The sequence below is a fragment of the Mya arenaria genome, chromosome 16 (genome assembly GCF_026914265.1).
Source record: "Mya arenaria isolate MELC-2E11 chromosome 16, ASM2691426v1".
Taxonomy (NCBI): domain Eukaryota; kingdom Metazoa; phylum Mollusca; class Bivalvia; order Myida; family Myidae; genus Mya; species Mya arenaria.
Window position 1 is genome coordinate 33371502 of NC_069137.1, and position 18528 is coordinate 33390029.

Sequence of the window (18528 nt, forward strand, 5' to 3'; positions counted from 1 at the left end):
GATATTATTAGGAAAATTGTGCTAAGCGAACGTGTTTTAGTTTTATTGTAATTGTTGACTGGCAATGGACTAATACGTTTTTTCCTATAACTACAATATATTGTGTTGTATTTGCGTTGCAATGAAACCGTCAAATTCTACCTTTATGTTATTAAACTGTCAACATTCGAATCCCTTTTGTTTCAAAGTCCTATTTATTCTTGTCAGGATCCTGCAGATAATATATAACAATGATTGAATTTGCATTTGTTTACAAATGGAATATGCCATTTCGCTAAACTCATCTCTTTAGTCTATCAAATATTTATCAAATATCTTTCTTATAGCCTAAGACGGGTATGGGAAGGTTTCAGTTTATTTATTTTTTAAATCTTCATTCTTTCGTTGCAATGATTTTCCTTTTATTCGTGCTTATTTATTTACTTCCTGCTTATCTTTTCCTGTTCGACGTCATCAAATGATTTGCTGTGACCTAGGAACGGACCGAATTACAATACGATTGTAAAACGCAAGATTGTTTCGTTTTTCTCATCCATGTATTTTCCGTATAAGACATTTTAAGGAATTAACAAATGTTTTCATTATATCTGTTTTCGGTAATTATTTTGCAGTTCTTGTTGTAAATACTGCCTTGGTTTAAATGACTCCTAGCATAGTTATTGTGCTTACGCATACAACTAGCACCGATTGTATTCATGAACACAATAACCTAGCTGATAACAATTGTCTAAATCTAGCACATTTTAGTTTGATGGTGCCAAGTTAAATCCTTTTATCGTGCGACATCGAGTTTTACCAAGGACCAACTAATGATCATGCGACATGCGTTCCAATTTTTTACCACAATATCAGAAGTATTCGATCAAAATAAGACTACATTAAATAACAGCTTAAAAATGATACTTTGTGTTTCACGTAGAATCATTATTTTCTCCTGATATTAATGATGATGTTCTACACATTGATGATCATGATGTTTGTTCCAAAAAGACAGTTCTTTAAAAAAATTATTCGACCTCCTTTAGACCTTTGTGTAGTTAGAACTTAGACCTAGAACATCTCCCTGAACGCTAAAGGGAGAAAATGAATATCAGAGTGAATGTTTTCTTCTGTATCTCAATCCTTATCTTAGAATAGAATTATAGGACATATAAATTGCTTGTGACTCGTGTGAGAATATTCTTCTTCTGGGGAATATTCTATAAATGACATATTCCTGTGAGGGCGCTATCGATAAATGTCAATCTGAGAACTATAATGTTGACCGAGGCAGCGCAACTATCTCGTTGGTATGCGTATGTGTATTTTCAATATGTAATATTTCATTCGGATTCATAGTTAATGTGTAATCTTTTTTTTTTCTTTATGTGGCGTTTTGAGAAAGGGTTATGTCTGATGTTGGAAAAACTCGTGGCACAATCGTTTTGCATGTTACATGATGTACCTTCTACAAGAACGCAAAAGTTTAATTAAGATGTGTTGTTATAGTATATATGCACTGTGCTGTTTGTGGAGTTTTATGCTGTTGTCTCATGTTTCTTGTTTGTGATTTTACGTTTTTGTGTTCTATGTCTTTGAAGTTTACCCTGTGCCACCCACACCGGGTTTATGTTTAAACTTTTGGCTACTGAGCTTGTTTCTGAAGGTTTTAACATAAGTATAGATAGGGAATATTGAGAGCCTCGGATGGATTCATTTCAAAATATGTATAAAATTAGAAATGTTTAGACACAGTAGGATTGGCATGTTAAAAGGCAAACTAGATTGGGAATATTAAAAGACAGTGGATGTGTTTCGGTTACTGGTGGGCTATGTTGTGAATATTAAGGGACATGCAATGTGATAATGTTGAAGGTGGACTTCGTGTGCAACAGAGACAGAAGATGTGTTGATGGGTAGGGTTTTTCTCGATAGCAAATTAAACAGACAGTGGGTGTGTTTATGTTGATGGCGGCAAGATAGGCAAAATTAACAGTCAGTGGATGAGTTTATGTTAAAGGTGTACAAGATAGAGAATATTAAAAGCCTTGGGCGTGTTCATGTTAAAAGGTGGATTACTTAAGGAATATTTAGAGGCAGTAAGTTCGACATGTTAAAGGCGATGTAGATAGGAAATATCAAGAGACATCGGATACGTTTATGTTGAAGGTGTGCTAAATAGTGAATATTTCAAAACAGATGATGTGCTGTCATTAAAGTGGGCTTAATAGGCAAGAATCTAGAGCATGTTGATGTGTCCATGTGCTTGGTGGCCTAGGTAGGGGACATAAGGTCTGCGTACGTGTCTGTTCTGTAAATGGAAACGAACTAGATAGGGAATATTAATACATAGAGTGTGTGTTTGTGATGAAGGTGGACTAGATATGGATTATTACGAATCAGTGGTTGTGTCCACATCTTAAAAAAAGAATACATTAAGACATTTTAGAGACAGTGGGCTTTTAAGTGTAAAAATGGGAAGAATAAGAAATATGAAGAGACTGGATGTGTTTATGTTTTGAAGTCGGACTTAAAACGGAAAATGTAGAGAAAGTGAATGCGTTTGTATTAAAAATAGAATTAATAGGAACTATTTATTGACAGTTGTTGTGTTCATGTAGTACGTTTGAGCTAATAGGGACTATTTGGGGATGTGTTCATGTTGAAAGTAGATTGTTCATGTTACAAATTTGAGTTAATAGGGACTATTTTGGGACATTGGGTGTTTTAATGTTATAAGTAGAACTCAAAAAGGACTAACAAAATGATGTGTTCACATTACAAAGTGGAGTAAATAAGCCATGTTCAGCGATTCGGTTGATATATTGGAGTTGGGTCACTTCTCTTTGCTTGTGTAAATTTGATATCGTACGAGGCAAAAGGTCGAGTGGATGTACTTTGTACGCAGGCAACAAGAAGTGATATACTCCCATAGATCAATTGTCTTAAGAAGTCTTTCTTCTGTCACTAGCATACACCATAATACAATATTATAAAAAAATCATGCAACATATATTTACATACCTGTCAGACTATTTTTTTCAACCTCATGTTTGGTGACCATAATGCACATCATTGCAGACTTTGCAGTTGTTTTGTCAGATATTCTGACCGTTTGCAATATTTTATGTCTATTTAATAGGATTAGTTCTAGACTAATTAGTGTTTATGAATACCACGTGAACGTTCCGCCATATCCGGAAAGTCGACTTTTCAGAAATAATATATAACCATACCTTCTTTGCATTTTATCTGTTCAGAAATTCAGAACAACATAATAAATAGTCACTGGCAACAATAAAATAAATGACAATACTTAGATTTATTCATTGATCGTTAAATCCGTAAACACTATAACTCCATTTTTTATCTACATATTTAATTCATATTGTTTTCGAAAGCAACGCTAGTCCATTTTAATTTATTGCATTGACATTGAAAAGTTGAGACATTATTGGATTTTCTTTGATAACCCAGCATATTGTTGCTAACACCTAATTTAGAATTAGAAATGTTAAATGTGTAAAACGCATTAATATATTCAGACACCTGTGCATCCGGCGCGTTCCTTTGCTCTTCCGGAAAGTGTATACGGGAGAGTAATGTTTGTAATGGAAGTTTAGACTGCCCTGACGGAGATGATGAGGTAAACTGTGGTAAGTGAAATTGATCATTTTATGATTGGTATTTATACACATCATAAACCGTCGAATTAGAAATTCAAAATACAGATTTTCCCTGTTACAAAGTGTAAGGCATTATTATCAATAGACTTTTAAAAAATCCGCATTGACAGGTGTAGCCATTTAACGTATAATAACATAATTTGTTGTATGATTTGTCAGTATTACATTTATGTCCTGCAAGGCGAACTGTAATACAATGTTGGTACTCCTGTGTATATGTTTTTTGAGATTTAAACTATCGTAACCCTCTTCTCAAAGAACGTGTAAAATGAAAAGTTCGTCTTCCATTTATTACAAGACAGTTGATGTGTTCATGTTCAAAGGAGGACTTAAATTAGAACAGGACGAGAAAGTGAGTGTATTGATGCTAAACAGTTGGCTGAAAACGTAGTATTTGGAGACAGTTGATGTGTTCGTTTTAAAGGGTGGACTAAAGAGATATTTAGAGACATTGGATCTTCCATGCTAAATTGTTTTCTAAAAACGGAATGTTTAGAGACAGGTCATGGGTTTATTTTAAGAGGTGGACTAGAGAGATAATATTTAGATACAGTGGATGTGTTCATGTCAAAAAGTGGACTTGAGTGGAAATAGATACAGTAGATGTGTTAATGTGCAAAGGTAGATTAAATAGAGACTATTGAGCGATAGTGGATGTGCTCATGTAAAATGGTTGACTACAACGCAGTATTTAGAGACAGTGGATGTGTTCATGTTTAAAGTTGGGTTTAATAGGAATTAATAATAGACCGACAAAGGTCTTTTTTTATTTGCGTCGTATTATGGAAGTAGATGCGCACTATGCTTAATGCGATTTCAAAATAAGAATACAGGTAAGGATTACAAGTAAAATATACCTTGGAAAAATTATCTAGTGTGCAGTTTAACTTTGTTAAACGCTGGATACAAACGTGCATGCCATTAAATTAGTTATTTTCAAATACATATGGCAAAATAACCATTCGTAAACCAGCTTGATTATCAAATATATCATATGAGTCCAAATTTCAACAATTAAAGTTAAAAAAAAATACAATACTATACATCAAATAAAGCGTGAGGAGAGTATAACTATATTATTACTCAACTATCACGTATTTGACGCGATACGTGGACAATCGTAGCACTAATACTAGCCAATTGACGACAATATATATTCCAAAACTCGGCCCAATCCGACCAAAATCGGCCAATATGAGTTTTCGACGATTTGATTGGCTACTTAACTCGTCAAATACAGGATTTGAGAAATGGACAATTTTCATTGGGTATCAAAACAATTTTAAAAGGTTTTAAAAGGTACCCATTTAGTTTTCCGGTTTTCCGACTGTATTAGATATTTTGTGCTTCGTTTAAAACCTATTTTGGATTACTATCCTATTAAATACTTCAACCACTGTGTACGATTTGATATTACAGTTGTGTTTAACCTGTTGGTGGATTTTACGACAATTATATTTGGTACATCGACAAAATGGACGACGAAGGTGAACAAACTGACTTACCGAAATAACCACAAAAAGATATGCTTCCTTAGAAGTGTGCAGTGCTTAATTCATAAGTCTGTGCAATGTCACCATAAATGATGCTTGTCAAAATCAGCAACGTCAAGTCTAGAAAAGCAGAAACCATGAATGAAAAAGAGATAAATAAGCTTCAAATCTAAAATGAAAGTAAAATATTAGAATGTTTTTAACCAAGATGTCGTACAATACGTTAACGTTAATTAATACAATACTTATTCATTATTTGATTTCATTTTAATTAGTAGTGGTTCGCCCTTCGGGCTCAGACAAATGCAGCTAACCCCGAATAATTAACTGGGCCAATATGAAATCACCTTATTAAAAACATTATTGTATACATATTCATCCGTTATCACACGTGTAAACAAACTCAAGTATACCACCTCAACAAATATCACACATCTTTTTGTTATTTATTGTTGTTGTTTATTTTTATTTTGATAACCACAATGTATTTGCCGACAAATTTTGAATAGAGAACCATGAGAACAGAATATAGAAAAGTACGCATGTGTATTGAGCGTAAATTTTAAGTCACAAATTCTTTCAAACACAGAGTGGAGTAAGATCCTGATATTCCGGCATGTTTGATTAAATAATTTACAAGATGACATTAGCACACAACTGCAATACATGCTTTTTTCCTGTCAAACAAATTCTTTCAATTTGATTTTAAAAGTTTTTTTTTTCTAATTGTCTGTTTCTTTTCATTGCAGTTTCACTTTTTAGATTAACATGTCGTGTTAATTGGTTGCTTTAATTTGCATTCCTTGCAGATGTTGCTGTTTTTTTTGTCCGATATATTTACCGTTTGCGACGAAATTCCCATTAATAGTCTGTCCGATTTCCCTCATGCACTGGCTTTATTTTTATATAAAATTATTATTCTCGTTTAAATATGGGATAATTTCGGTCATATCTTAAAAGTCGATCGGGATTTTTCTGAAAATCCCTTGTTTGAATATTGAGTGTAAATCAGTCCATCACAATGCTGTTCTTTCAGTTTACACAACGCTTTAATATGAATACCTATAAAAGCTAGTTGTATTATTTTTGTGTTATTTGAGTCCTTTAACTGTTTATGAATATGAACATGAACACATTTAATATAAAACAACATGCAAGTTATATCTAGGCATAATAGTTAGCCTTTTATCAGATCAAAAGTTGAGGACAGCATAATAAAATGTTACTGGCAGCAATGAAACACAATGACAATGATTTGTCAAAATTATCTATTTACGACCATTCAACCCGTAAACACTATAGTTAGAACATTTTCCGTACATATAAGCATTAAATACTAGTCGTGGTATGAAAACTTGACTAGAACCATTAAATAATTTAATTGTCAGTGAAAAGTTAAGACAATATCGTTTGTGCCATGAATGGCCGTAAATGACTAAGTAAAGTAGTGCTAACACCAAATTTAGAATTATAAAATGGTACATATGCATAAGACGCATTTAGAAGTTTAGACACTTGTGCATTCCTCGAAAAATATATATATATTAAAAGTGCTCATGTTAAAAGATGCTAAATATTGATTATTCAAAGACGAGGCAAGTGTTTATGTTGAAGGTGGACTAAACAGGGATTATTTAAACAAGTGGATGTGTTCACGTTTAAATGTTGTCTTATGAAATATATTGAGAAACGACATGGGTTTATGTTGAAAGGTGGACTAGGTATGGAATGGCAAGAGACGGGGGATGTGTTAATGTTAAATGTTGGAAAACATGGGAATATTAGGAGACAGTAGATGGGTTCATTTGGAAGGAGGACTAATTATAGAATAGTTAAAGACAGTGGATTGGTTCATGTGAAAATGGAGGACTAGATAGAAAAGACGGTGTATGTGGTTCATGTTATACAATGGCTAATTAGGGAATATCAAAATACAGTACATGTAATCATGTTGAAGGTAGGCTAGATAGGAAAGGGTAAAAGGCAGAGAATGTGTTTATGTTGAATGGTGATGCTGAATAGGGAATATCAAGTGACAGTGGGCGTGTTCATGTTGAAAGGTAAAGCTAGCTAATGAACATCAAGAGACAGCGGGCGTGTTCAGGTTGAATGATGAAGCTGGATAGGGAATATCAAGAGACAGTGGGCGTGTTCAGGTTGAAAGGTGAATCTAGACAGTATATAGAGACAGTGGGCGTGTTCATTTTTAAAGGTGAATCTAGAAAGGGAATATCAGTAGACAGTGGACGTGTTTATTTCGAAAGGTGGGCTAGACAGGGATTATAAAGAAACATTGAACGTGTTCATGTAGAAAGATATATCTAGACAGGATGTAGAGACAGTGAGCGTGTTCATTTTAAAAGGTGAATTTAGAACGGCAATATCAAGGGACAGTAGGCGTAGTCATGTCGACAGCTGAAGCTAGAAAGGATATATTAAGAGATAGTGGGCGTGTTCATGTCGAAAGGTGAAGCTACAAAGGGAATATCAAGAGATAGTGGGCGTGATCATGTTGAAAGGAAAAGCTAGAAAGGTTCTATCAGGAGACAGTGGGCGTGTTCATGGTGAAAGGTGAAGCTAGAAAGGAACTATCAAAAGACAGGGGCGTGTTATTGTTGTAAGGTAAAGCTAGAAAGGGAAAAACAAGCGACAGTGGGCGTGTTTATGTCGAAAGGTAGGCTAGAAAGGAACTATTAAGCACTTGGCGTGTTCATGTTGAAAGGTGAATCTAGATAGGGAATATCAAGAGACAGCGGGCGTGTTCATGTCGACAGGTCGGTTAGATAATGAATATCAAAGGACACTGGGCATGTTAGTTTTGAAAGGTAAAGCTAGATAGGAAATATAAAGAGATAGAGGATGTCTTAATGTTGAAAGGCGGGCTAGAAAGGTTATACCAAGAGACTTGATCATGTTGAAAGGTAAAGCTAGAAAGGGAACAGTAGGCGTGTTTATGTTGAATGGTGAAGCTGGATAGTGAACATCAAGAGGCAGTGGGCGTGTTCATGTTGAAAGTTAGGCTAGAAAGGGACTGTCAAGATACAGTGGATTTGATCATTTTGAAAGATGGGCTAAGTAGGGAACATCAAGAGACAGTGGGCTTGTTCATGTTAAAAGATGAATCTAGAAAGAGAATATCAAAAGACAGTGGGCATGATAATAATGAAAGTTAGGCTAAAAAGGAAATATAATGAGACAGTTGGCGTGAGCATGTTGCAGCAGGACGAAGTAGGGAATATAAGGAGATAGTTGATGTGTTAATGTTGAATGTGGGCTAAATTGGGAATAGTAAAAGGCAGGGGATGTGTTCATGTTAAAAGGTGGGCTAAATAGGGATTATGAGGAGACATAGAATATGTTCATGTTCAAGGTGGACTAGAGTTAAGAGTAGTCTACGGCAACTGAACCCTTGGCTGAAAATGTACTCAAATCTATTTTATGGTTGCATTTTTACGATGTTTGCGTTATTGCTGTGTTATTTGAAACTCAGTATACTTTTTGGCTTTGAAGATGCAGACCATCTTAATCAAATAAAGTTCAACTCAGCTTTTTTTCTGTATAAATTGTAACCTAATTAGTTTGCATGAATAACACGTAATCGTTTTCGCCATATCCGGAAAGGCGATCGGGACCTTTCGGAAATTTCCGTGAGACGGATAAGCAATATTTCTTAAAGCTAAAATAACTTTTTTGTGGTTGGAGTATAAATTGAAAATCAGTCCATCGGAATGGAATCATGTGCTGAATATTTACTCAACGTTACTTTGTTAATGTTTTTAACATCATTTTTAGTTATTTTAGTGTTATTGAATCCCAATACCTATAATGACTTATATCATAAATACATCAATATAATATTAAAAGATATTACGATACACACTCATTACCGAGGAATAGAAATTATTTGTCATCAGTTCAAAGGGACGGCATAATAAACAATCCCTGGCAGCTACAAAACTAAATACAAGATTTGTCATTCATTCGACGGTCGATTAACTCGTAGATACTTTAATGCAAAATTGTATCTACAAATATAATTTAAAAAATTTCTATTGAATTAATCACTTGGTCAAAACCCTCATGGTGGAGAACATGGGCGAAAAGTTGTGGTTTTTTTGGTTTAATTATTCAATACTGAGTTACTAAGAACTTGTTTGATTTAAACATATTTTATTCAACATATCTATATCATGTGGATTGGTTCATGTGAAAAGGAGGACTAGATACAAAATATTTATATATATATATTTCATATATTGTAACGTGTATTGGGATCAAGAACTTGTTTGGAATTATATAAACGATACATGTAAGACGCATTAATATCTTCAGAGACGAGAACCTGTCTTACCGACCAGTTCCGCTGCTCTTCCGGGCAATGTATCGGCAAAAGTTTGGCATGTGATGGCGGCTTGCATTGCAGTGATGGAAGTGATGAGGAGAACTGTGGTAAGTGAATGTTTATATCTTTTTAAATGATAGTGTTTATACCGACCATAATCTATCGAATAATAAATCGACAAGAAAAGTGATCTTGGTCACCGTTATCGAGACATATCTGAAACAAAAATCGTAGCCATACTAGAATAATATTTTGTATGATATGTCAGCAATTCATTTGCGTTTGGGAGGGCGAATTGTAATAAAAATGTTCCAAACACAGTTTTTTTATAAGTAAGAAATAAAATATCCTGCTCTCCAAATATAGTTAAAAGTATAAAGGTTGTCGTACAAATGTGGATGCATCTATGAAAAGCAAAACACTAGAGATAGAATATTTAGAGGCGGAGAAATTGGTTATGCCGAAAGAGGGAATTAATAGGGATTATTAAGAAACCGAGGATGTGATCATGTTATATAGTGGACTAAATACTGAATATTCAGAGACAACGAATGTGTATATGTTGAAAATGGACTAAATATCGAGTATTAAGAGACATTGGATGTGTTTATGTAGTAACGTCAAATAGATAAGGAATATCGACACACAGAGGATAAGTTAATTTTGAAAGTGGTCTAAAAAGGGGATTATAAAGAGGTAGAAGTTGTGTTAATTATGAAGGTGGACTAAATCGGGAATGTTTAATTAAATATTAAGTAACAGTGGATGTGCTTTTGAAGGTAGACTAGATGCGTATATGAACAGATAATGTTCATCGAGATAGGATAAGTGCATGTTAAAAGGGATCCACTTAGGTAATATTAAGATATCGAGGAGTGTGTTCATGTTGAAGGTTGACTAGAGAGAGATTACTTAGGGACAATGGATGTGTTTAAGTAAAAAGCTGAATTAAAAACGGCAATTTTAAAGACAGAAAATGTGTTCAAGTTGAAGGGGGACTAGATAAGGAATATTAAGAGACAGAGGATGTGTTCATGTTAAACTAGACTAAAACGGGAATATTTAGAGCAGTGAAAATTGATTAGAGTAGAATAGATGGGGGAAAAATAAGAGACAGAGGAATAGTCCATGTTGATGGTAGACTAGATAAGAAATAATAGGAGACAGTGAATATGTTGACTATATAGGCAATATTATGAGACAGAGAATAGGGACATGTGAGAAATGGACTATATAGTTTATATTAAGAGATCGACGTGTTCATGTTGAAGTTCGACTGGATTGGGCATAATAGCGGAATATATTGTGCTGAGTGGACTAGACAGCGAATATAAAGAGACAGCTGATGTGTTCATGTTAAACGGTGGACTAAAAGGGAATATTAAGGACAGCGAATGTTGGAAGTGGAATAGACTGACTACCTAAGGAATACTAAGAGACAGTGGATGTGTTCATGTAGAAGGTGGACTTGATAAGCGTCTATGAATGTCTTCATGGTAAAAGGCAGTCTAAAAAAGAAAATTAGGCGAAGGTGGATTGGATGTTGAAGATGGACTAGATAGGAAATTATAAGAGACAGAGATGTTTTCATGTTAAAGGTGGAATGGATTTGTAATATTAAAAGAAATAGTTTGTATTCATGTTAAATGGAGACTAGATAGGTAATATTAAGAAACAAAAGATGTGTTCATGTTGATGGATTAGGAAGGTAATAGACATATATTGTGTACATATTAAAGTTAGATTAAAAAAAATAGAAAACATGTTTAAAGACATACTAAATAGGAATTTAAAGGGAGAAAGAGGATGTGTTCTTGTAAAAAGATGGGTTAGATAGGAAATGTCAAGAGACAATGAATTTGTTTATGTTGAAATGTGGCTTACATTGGGAATACATTAGATACAATGGACGTGTTCATGTTGAAGGTAGACTAAATATCGAACTGTTAAAGACATGTTCATGTTGAATGTTGAAAGATGGGTAAGAGACAGAGGATGTGTTTTAAGATGGACATAAAAGGAGACAGGTGAAGTGTGCATTTTTAAAGTTGGACTTGATATGAAATAAAAGATATGTCAGAGTAAAAAGGCAATACTTTTTTATTAAGTTAATACGGTGGGATTGTATCACTCGTCGTTTAATGCGTAAAGGTCAATTTTACATGAGCCCTAAGGTCGATTACGAAATTATTGTAATGCAAGCAACGAGAAATGATACCTTCACAGATCAGCCGAATGAAGTATTATGTATTTTTTTCATTCCGCAAAAGTTTTTCGCAAACACAATCAAAAATATGTTGTTTTTTTAAAATACATTTGCATTCGACCGACATAGGTCCTATTTCTTTTGCGTCGTATTATGCGCACTAATTTGATATGTTTTTATAAATGAGTTTGCACGTAAGATGGCCGGCATTATTTCATAAACCTACAAAGTAATGTTGGAATAATTAGTGAAAATCAACGAAACAACGGAAATAATTGGCCAAATTAATCCGATGATATATTACCTCGTAAATAGTTTAACTTGGTTTGTTATCTACATATAAAATAAATTCAAATTGTAGTGAGAAAACAAAACAAAACCTTTAATTAGTTTAATGTCAGTGAATTTAGACAATATCATGTTGGTTTATCAATTAATCAGTATAGTTTTAGTATCATTAGACCAGAAATTAAATAAAAAAATTGTAATTTTTGACTGGAAATATATTAACACGTTTAATTCCGTTAATTAAAATATATCCTATTGTACTTTATTTGAGTGGCTACCGTCAAATTTTACCTTTTTTAATTTTGTCAACTGCCTCCTCCCTATTACTACAAAATCCTATCCAGAGGTTTCTTTAGATAATATTATATATAAGTATTAATCTGCGTTTGATTACAAATCGAATATGCCATTTTGCCATATGCGTCTCTTAAGTCTTTCAAATACATGTCATTGTTTTGTAATAGCCTATGACGAATATGGAAAGTTTATTTATTTCGTTCTTCATGTTTTCATTGAAATATTTTTCCTTGTATACATGTTATTTTCATTAACTTTCCCCTTCTCTTTTACTTGTCCTGTGCTCCTGTTCATTCTAATGTACTCACGTGGACTGCTTCATGCGACCCGCTGACAATTAAGTTAAAATGTCGACGAGACAATGAATTTGTTTATGTTGAAATGTGGCTTACATTGGGAATACATTAGATACAATGGACGTGTTCATGTTGAAGGTAGACTAAATATCGAACTGTTAAAGACATGTTCATGTTGAATGTTGAAAGATGGGTAAGAGACAGAGGATGTGTTTTAAGATGGACATAAAAGGAGACAGGTGAAGTGTGCATTTTTAAAGTTGGACTTGATATGAAATAAAAGATATGTCAGAGTAAAAAGGCAATACTTTTTTATTAAGTTAATACGGTGGGATTGTATCACTCGTCGTTTAATGCGTAAAGGTCAATTTTACATGAGCCCTAAGGTCGATTACGAAATTATTGTAATGCAAGCAACGAGAAATGATACCTTCACAGATCAGCCGAATGAAGTATTATGTATTTTTTTCATTCCGCAAAAGTTTTTCGCAAACACAATCAAAAATATGTTGTTTTTTTTAAAATACATTTGCATTCGACCGACATAGGTCCTATTTCTTTTGCGTCGTATTATGCGCACTAATTTGATATGTTTTTATAAATGAGTTTGCACGTAAGATGGCCGGCATTATTTCATAAACCTACAAAGTAATATTATATATAAGTATTAATCTGCGTTTGATTACAAATCGAATATGCCATTTTGCCATATGCGTCTCTTAAGTCTTTCAAATACATGTCATTGTTTTGTAATAGCCTATGACGAATATGGAAAGTTTATTTATTTCGTTCTTCATGTTTTCATTGAAATATTTTTCCTTGTATACATGTTATTTTCATTAACTTTCCCCTTCTCTTTTACTTGTCCTGTGCTCCTGTTCATTCTAATGTACTCACGTGGACTGCTTCATGCGACCCGCTGACAATTAAGTTAAAATGTCGACGTCATTATGACCTATGAGCATACAAAATTACAATAGGGTTGTACAACGCAAGATTTGTTCGTTTTACTTGTTCATGTACTTTCCGTTTTGATCATTTTAAGGAATTAGCAATTGTTCCATAATTTGGCTTTGCTGTTTTCGGGAATTATTTTACAAATATTGTTGTAAAAACGGCCTTGGTTAAAATGACGCCTAGCATCGTGCTTATGCATAAAACCACTTCCGACTGTATGCATATACACAGTAACCAAGCTGACAACAATTGTCTAAATTAAATCTTCCCTATTTTAATTTAACTGTGTCCTTGGTAAGACTCAAAATCGCTCGATAATAGGAATACCAAGGACCAAACAATGAATGTACGACAAGCTTGTCAATACTTCATCACAATAACAGTAGTATTTGATCAAAATTAGACTAAATCAAAGATCCGCTTTAAAACTTTGATAGTTTGTTTTGCTTAGAAATATCTCTCCCCTGATATTAATGACAAGTTTCCACAAATTGATAACCATGAATTGTGTTTCTCGTGTGAGAATATTCTTTTTCTGGTTGATAATAACTAATACCAGCTGAACCCATTAACCACAAATTCAAAGATACAATGAGACTCAATAATCTACATGATATCATTAAACGTCAACTTGAGTACACTTCTAGAATTGTCCGAATATTAGAAAATAAGGAAATATATGATAAAACACGCAAAGAAAATATTTTACAGTAACTTGGAAAAAGAATGGTTTAGTTTAATAGCTTAAATCTGCGTTTATATTGGAAAACTGTTCGAATGCATCTGAAAAATAATGGAAATAATTGAAATAGTATACTTCTGTTGCCTAATCCAGATAATTATTTGTTTTCTTCAACTGACTTGGAAAAATCAGATTCCTTGAACGATTATTTGGTATCTATCTCTGGTATGGACGATTATAATGTTAGTTTAGCCGACGTTTATCATACACACACTGAGATAACTTAATATTATATGTTACCGAAACCGAACAAATTACATTATTGATAACCTTGATATTAACAAAGCTAGTGGTTTAGATGAAATAAGTTACAAAATGTTAAAAGCTACTTCATCTTCAATATGCCCCCCCCCCCTCTTTGTATTATCTTCTCTGATATAATACACTTAAACCTCGACATTGACATTTTTTTAAAAAGGCGATCGTACTTGTTTATAAAATACTATACTTATATATCCGGTTGCGTAGGAAAGATATTTGAATTTATATTTTTAAAAACGTATACAACTATACAATCTTATTTAAAAAATCAGTCAGGATTAATGACCCGTCGGTCTACAACATCAGCCTGTTGACATATAAACACAAACACAATTCCATCTATCGAAAACTCAAGCGATGTATTGTGCACTGTCAAATAAACCGCGCCCAAATATTGTATTTGATTTACCAGCACTTTCTTATTTGACACATACAAACACTTAGGAGTCACTCTAAGTTCTGACGGCACCTGTCACAAATTGAAAACAATATTATATCAGCACAGAAGGTTCTTTGCTCAATGCAAGCTCTTAAATTCAAACTTCGTCGGAAAACTCTCAATCAAATTGACCTTTCATACTTACGAACACTCCTCGAATATACTTCAGTGGTATGAGATTATTGTATGGCATATAAAAAGGAAACGTTCGAAAAAACGAACTTTATTTAAGAAACTAAGTGGATTTACCTGTCGGATACGAGAAAATGCAAAAACACATTCTAGTATATATATATATTCCAAGCGTATTTTTCAACACAAGTTTAAAGGACCTGCTGTTTCTACTTTATTTTTAAGAACACCGCTAGTCGGTTTATCATGCACGTATAAGAAATTACTGCAGTGTTCTTTACTCAGACATATTTAATAATCACCATTGTCTTAAAAGGTTTTGAACATATTCTGGTGAGAAACCATACAGACATTTGTAAGTTTCAATAGCAATGTATATTTCCCTGCTGAAATGAAATGCTGGCAATTGAACTCTATGAAGAAGATATTCGTACGTTGAGATGTAGTCATTAAAAACATTTTTAAAGCTCTGTATTTTTTTTTCTATTTTTCTGTGTTAGTCTTGCAACAAAAATGTCACACGACAGGACAGTAGTTGAAATTGGATCTGATAAAAGATTTAAAGATAATAAGCTTAGTATTGGTTGTCAAAAATTTGCTTAGTCTTTGAAGTTTCACTTGCTCTCCACAAACAAAGGTTCACAAACAATGGTGTGTTTAAGTGTATTGAATTGTTTTATTTCTTTAACAGACCTTAAGCTATCTAAAATTGCCTAAAATTTGTCAGGGTAGCATGCATTTGATTGGAATTAAACCAGTAAATCAAAATGTTACTTTCTTCTTTAAGAGTAGTCTTAACAAAATCAGAATTTTATCACACACAGAAAGAGTATTGTCATCTGCATAACTATACAAAGCTGCATTATTGATAAAGTGGAAGATGTTGAAAACTAAATGCCCTAATATTGATCCTTGTGATACGCCTTTCAGGATTGAGTCCCACTCACTGGTAATTTGACCAAGCTTTATGTTTGTAAGATACATGTTGGGTTGAGAGACCGTATGCATTAAGCTTATCTAAGATGAGATCACGTGGCAGGCAGTCGAATGCTTTTGAGAGGTCCATTAGAACTGCGCCTACATATTTGTACTCATCAACGGGCTTTTTCCAGTCTTCTACCAGCCTTATCAGGGTTGTTTGACACCCAAATGATGTTCTGAATGCTGCCAGGAAAGGATGAAAACTATTATCAAAATGACTAATCAGTTGCTCACTTATGACCCGTTCATATAATTTGGACATTGATGGTAAAATACTGACTGTTCTATATTTCTTTTCAATAAAGGGATCATCTTTCTTGAAAATATGGGTAACTTGTGCTAGCTTAGGACTTTTTGGAAATGATCCTTGGCTAATAATTTCATTGGCCATGTTTCGGATGGGAGCCTGTAAAGTATCTTTGCCAGCAATGATGATTTTGGGAGGAATCAAATCTATACCAGTTGCTTTTTTTATTTAACCTGTCAATGTATTTTCCAATATCTTTATCGGTGACCGGGGTGAAATGAAAGTCAGGTTAACATTTGGCAGTTTTCCTTTATTTTGTCAAGACTATGGTGTTTATCTTGAACCTGAGTTTCAGGTTTTCCAATATGTTCGGCTATATTAATGTAAAATTATTTCATTTTTTGGCCACGAGCTTTTATTCTGAAACCAAATTCCCTATGTTGTCTTTAAGTATTATTGGGTTATCTGATTTATTTGAAGATTTCTGTGAGAGGTTTAATTGTCGGCCAGAAGTCCTTAGATTTGGGTCCTCCACCGCACCGTTCTTGGAAATAAACAGGTATAGATTCTAGTTTACGGTACGTTGTGTTCATATAAGGTAGTAGATTCCTTTTTGGGGTTTTCTGTTTTACTTGTGCATGCTCGTCAATAACTTGTTTCAATAGGTGTTCGTGGGCCCAATACATATCGTCCATGTCCTCAAAGATATGGGCGAGATAGAACGGTACATGAGAAAGATGTTCATTAAATGATTTGTTGCCAAGGTTCTTGTATGACGTGAAAGTGACCTTCTTTTTCATAAATGGTTCACATTGTTCTCTTAAACTGGTAGCTATGATGTTGTGACAGTCGCGTAGGCCGCAATTAAAGTTTACAGTTGTACACATGCAATACTTTGCATTAGTGAGAATGACATCGTTAGGTGTGGGCCTGCAATTTTTCATAAAACATGTAGGTTCAGAGATAATATTTTCCAGGCTTAAGTTATCACAAATATTATGAAGAGGTTAACATTTTTCTCTTTTCAGTAAGTCATAATTCAAATCTCCTATGCAGATGATGTGTTCAAAAGTTATTAACAGTTTGTCCAAACACTTTTAATAATTTTCAAAGGCTGGATGTAACATCGACGGTTTTCGATACAAGCGCAGAATCAAGGCACTCAAGTTGATCATTTTCCAGGTCCATGCGGCGTTAAAAGGGGAGATCAGCACGGGTGAAGGCCATCAGTCCTCCACCATGGCAGTTGCGATCTCGTCTTTCTAACTTATATCCATCTTCAGTGAAAAGGTTGTTGTTGAAACTCTTATCCGGTTTGGTCTAAGCAATTACGAGCAGATATAAAAGTTTATCATCAAGGACTGTACGAATTTCATAGAATTTGTACATTATGCTGTTAATATTTAGGTAGTTTAGCACCGGACGTTTATTGTTTTCATTTCTGAGAGTTTTAAGGTTGTCGAAATAATCTGAAGAGTCGCTGTTTGTGCTGCAAGATAAATGCATGTAATGCATATATTTATTTACATTCAGTTTAATTGAAGATATTTCAGTGGTCTACGAACGTTTCGGTTATGGTTTTATTTATATTTCAATGTAGCTTAACAATTTTAGTAAAATACGTGAATGTTCATGGTTGGATACAATTCGAATTACCAAATGTCCAAAAGGTTAGTATGCAGTGTACAACGCCAGTGTGTTACGTACATATTAAACACAACTAAAATTTAATTATGATAACTGAAATATTTTGGAAGTTTGGGTACTTATTATCAAATGATGTCAATCTACAGGAGCATATATTCCGAATAACAGTAAACTAACATTAAAAAGACCATAAGCTACGATTTATTAAAAATAATGATTTTCACTTAAAAAACACAATTGAAAATGTGTAATTGGATACATTTTTATGTTCATTATTTACTTAATGAATTTATTCATGATAACTAAGCGCTGAAAACAAACACGCATGACATAGAATTAAACATGGCGTCAAGGGTTAATTAATATGGCAATATGCCCATCCCTACACAGGCAGTAAACAGTTAATGTGATATATTATAGTAAATGGTCATCATATAAATATATTTGTTAACAATAATTAGTTAATAATACAATACTATACATCAAATAGGACGTAAGGAGAGTACAACTATACATTAAATATTTATTCGTCATC

At 33.6% G+C, this 18528-nt stretch overlaps 1 protein-coding gene across 1 annotated transcript in view; it reads left to right on the forward strand.

Moving 5' to 3' along the window:
- Window positions 1-18528, forward strand: part of LOC128221944 (low-density lipoprotein receptor-related protein 1B-like) — an 82075-nt gene that overhangs the window by 49644 nt on the left and 13903 nt on the right. The window contains exons 12-13 of the mRNA XM_052930655.1: window positions 3525-3635; window positions 9491-9607. Of these exons, the coding sequence (XP_052786615.1) occupies window positions 3525-3635; window positions 9491-9607 (228 nt within the window). The remainder of the gene's footprint in view (window positions 1-3524; window positions 3636-9490; window positions 9608-18528) is intronic.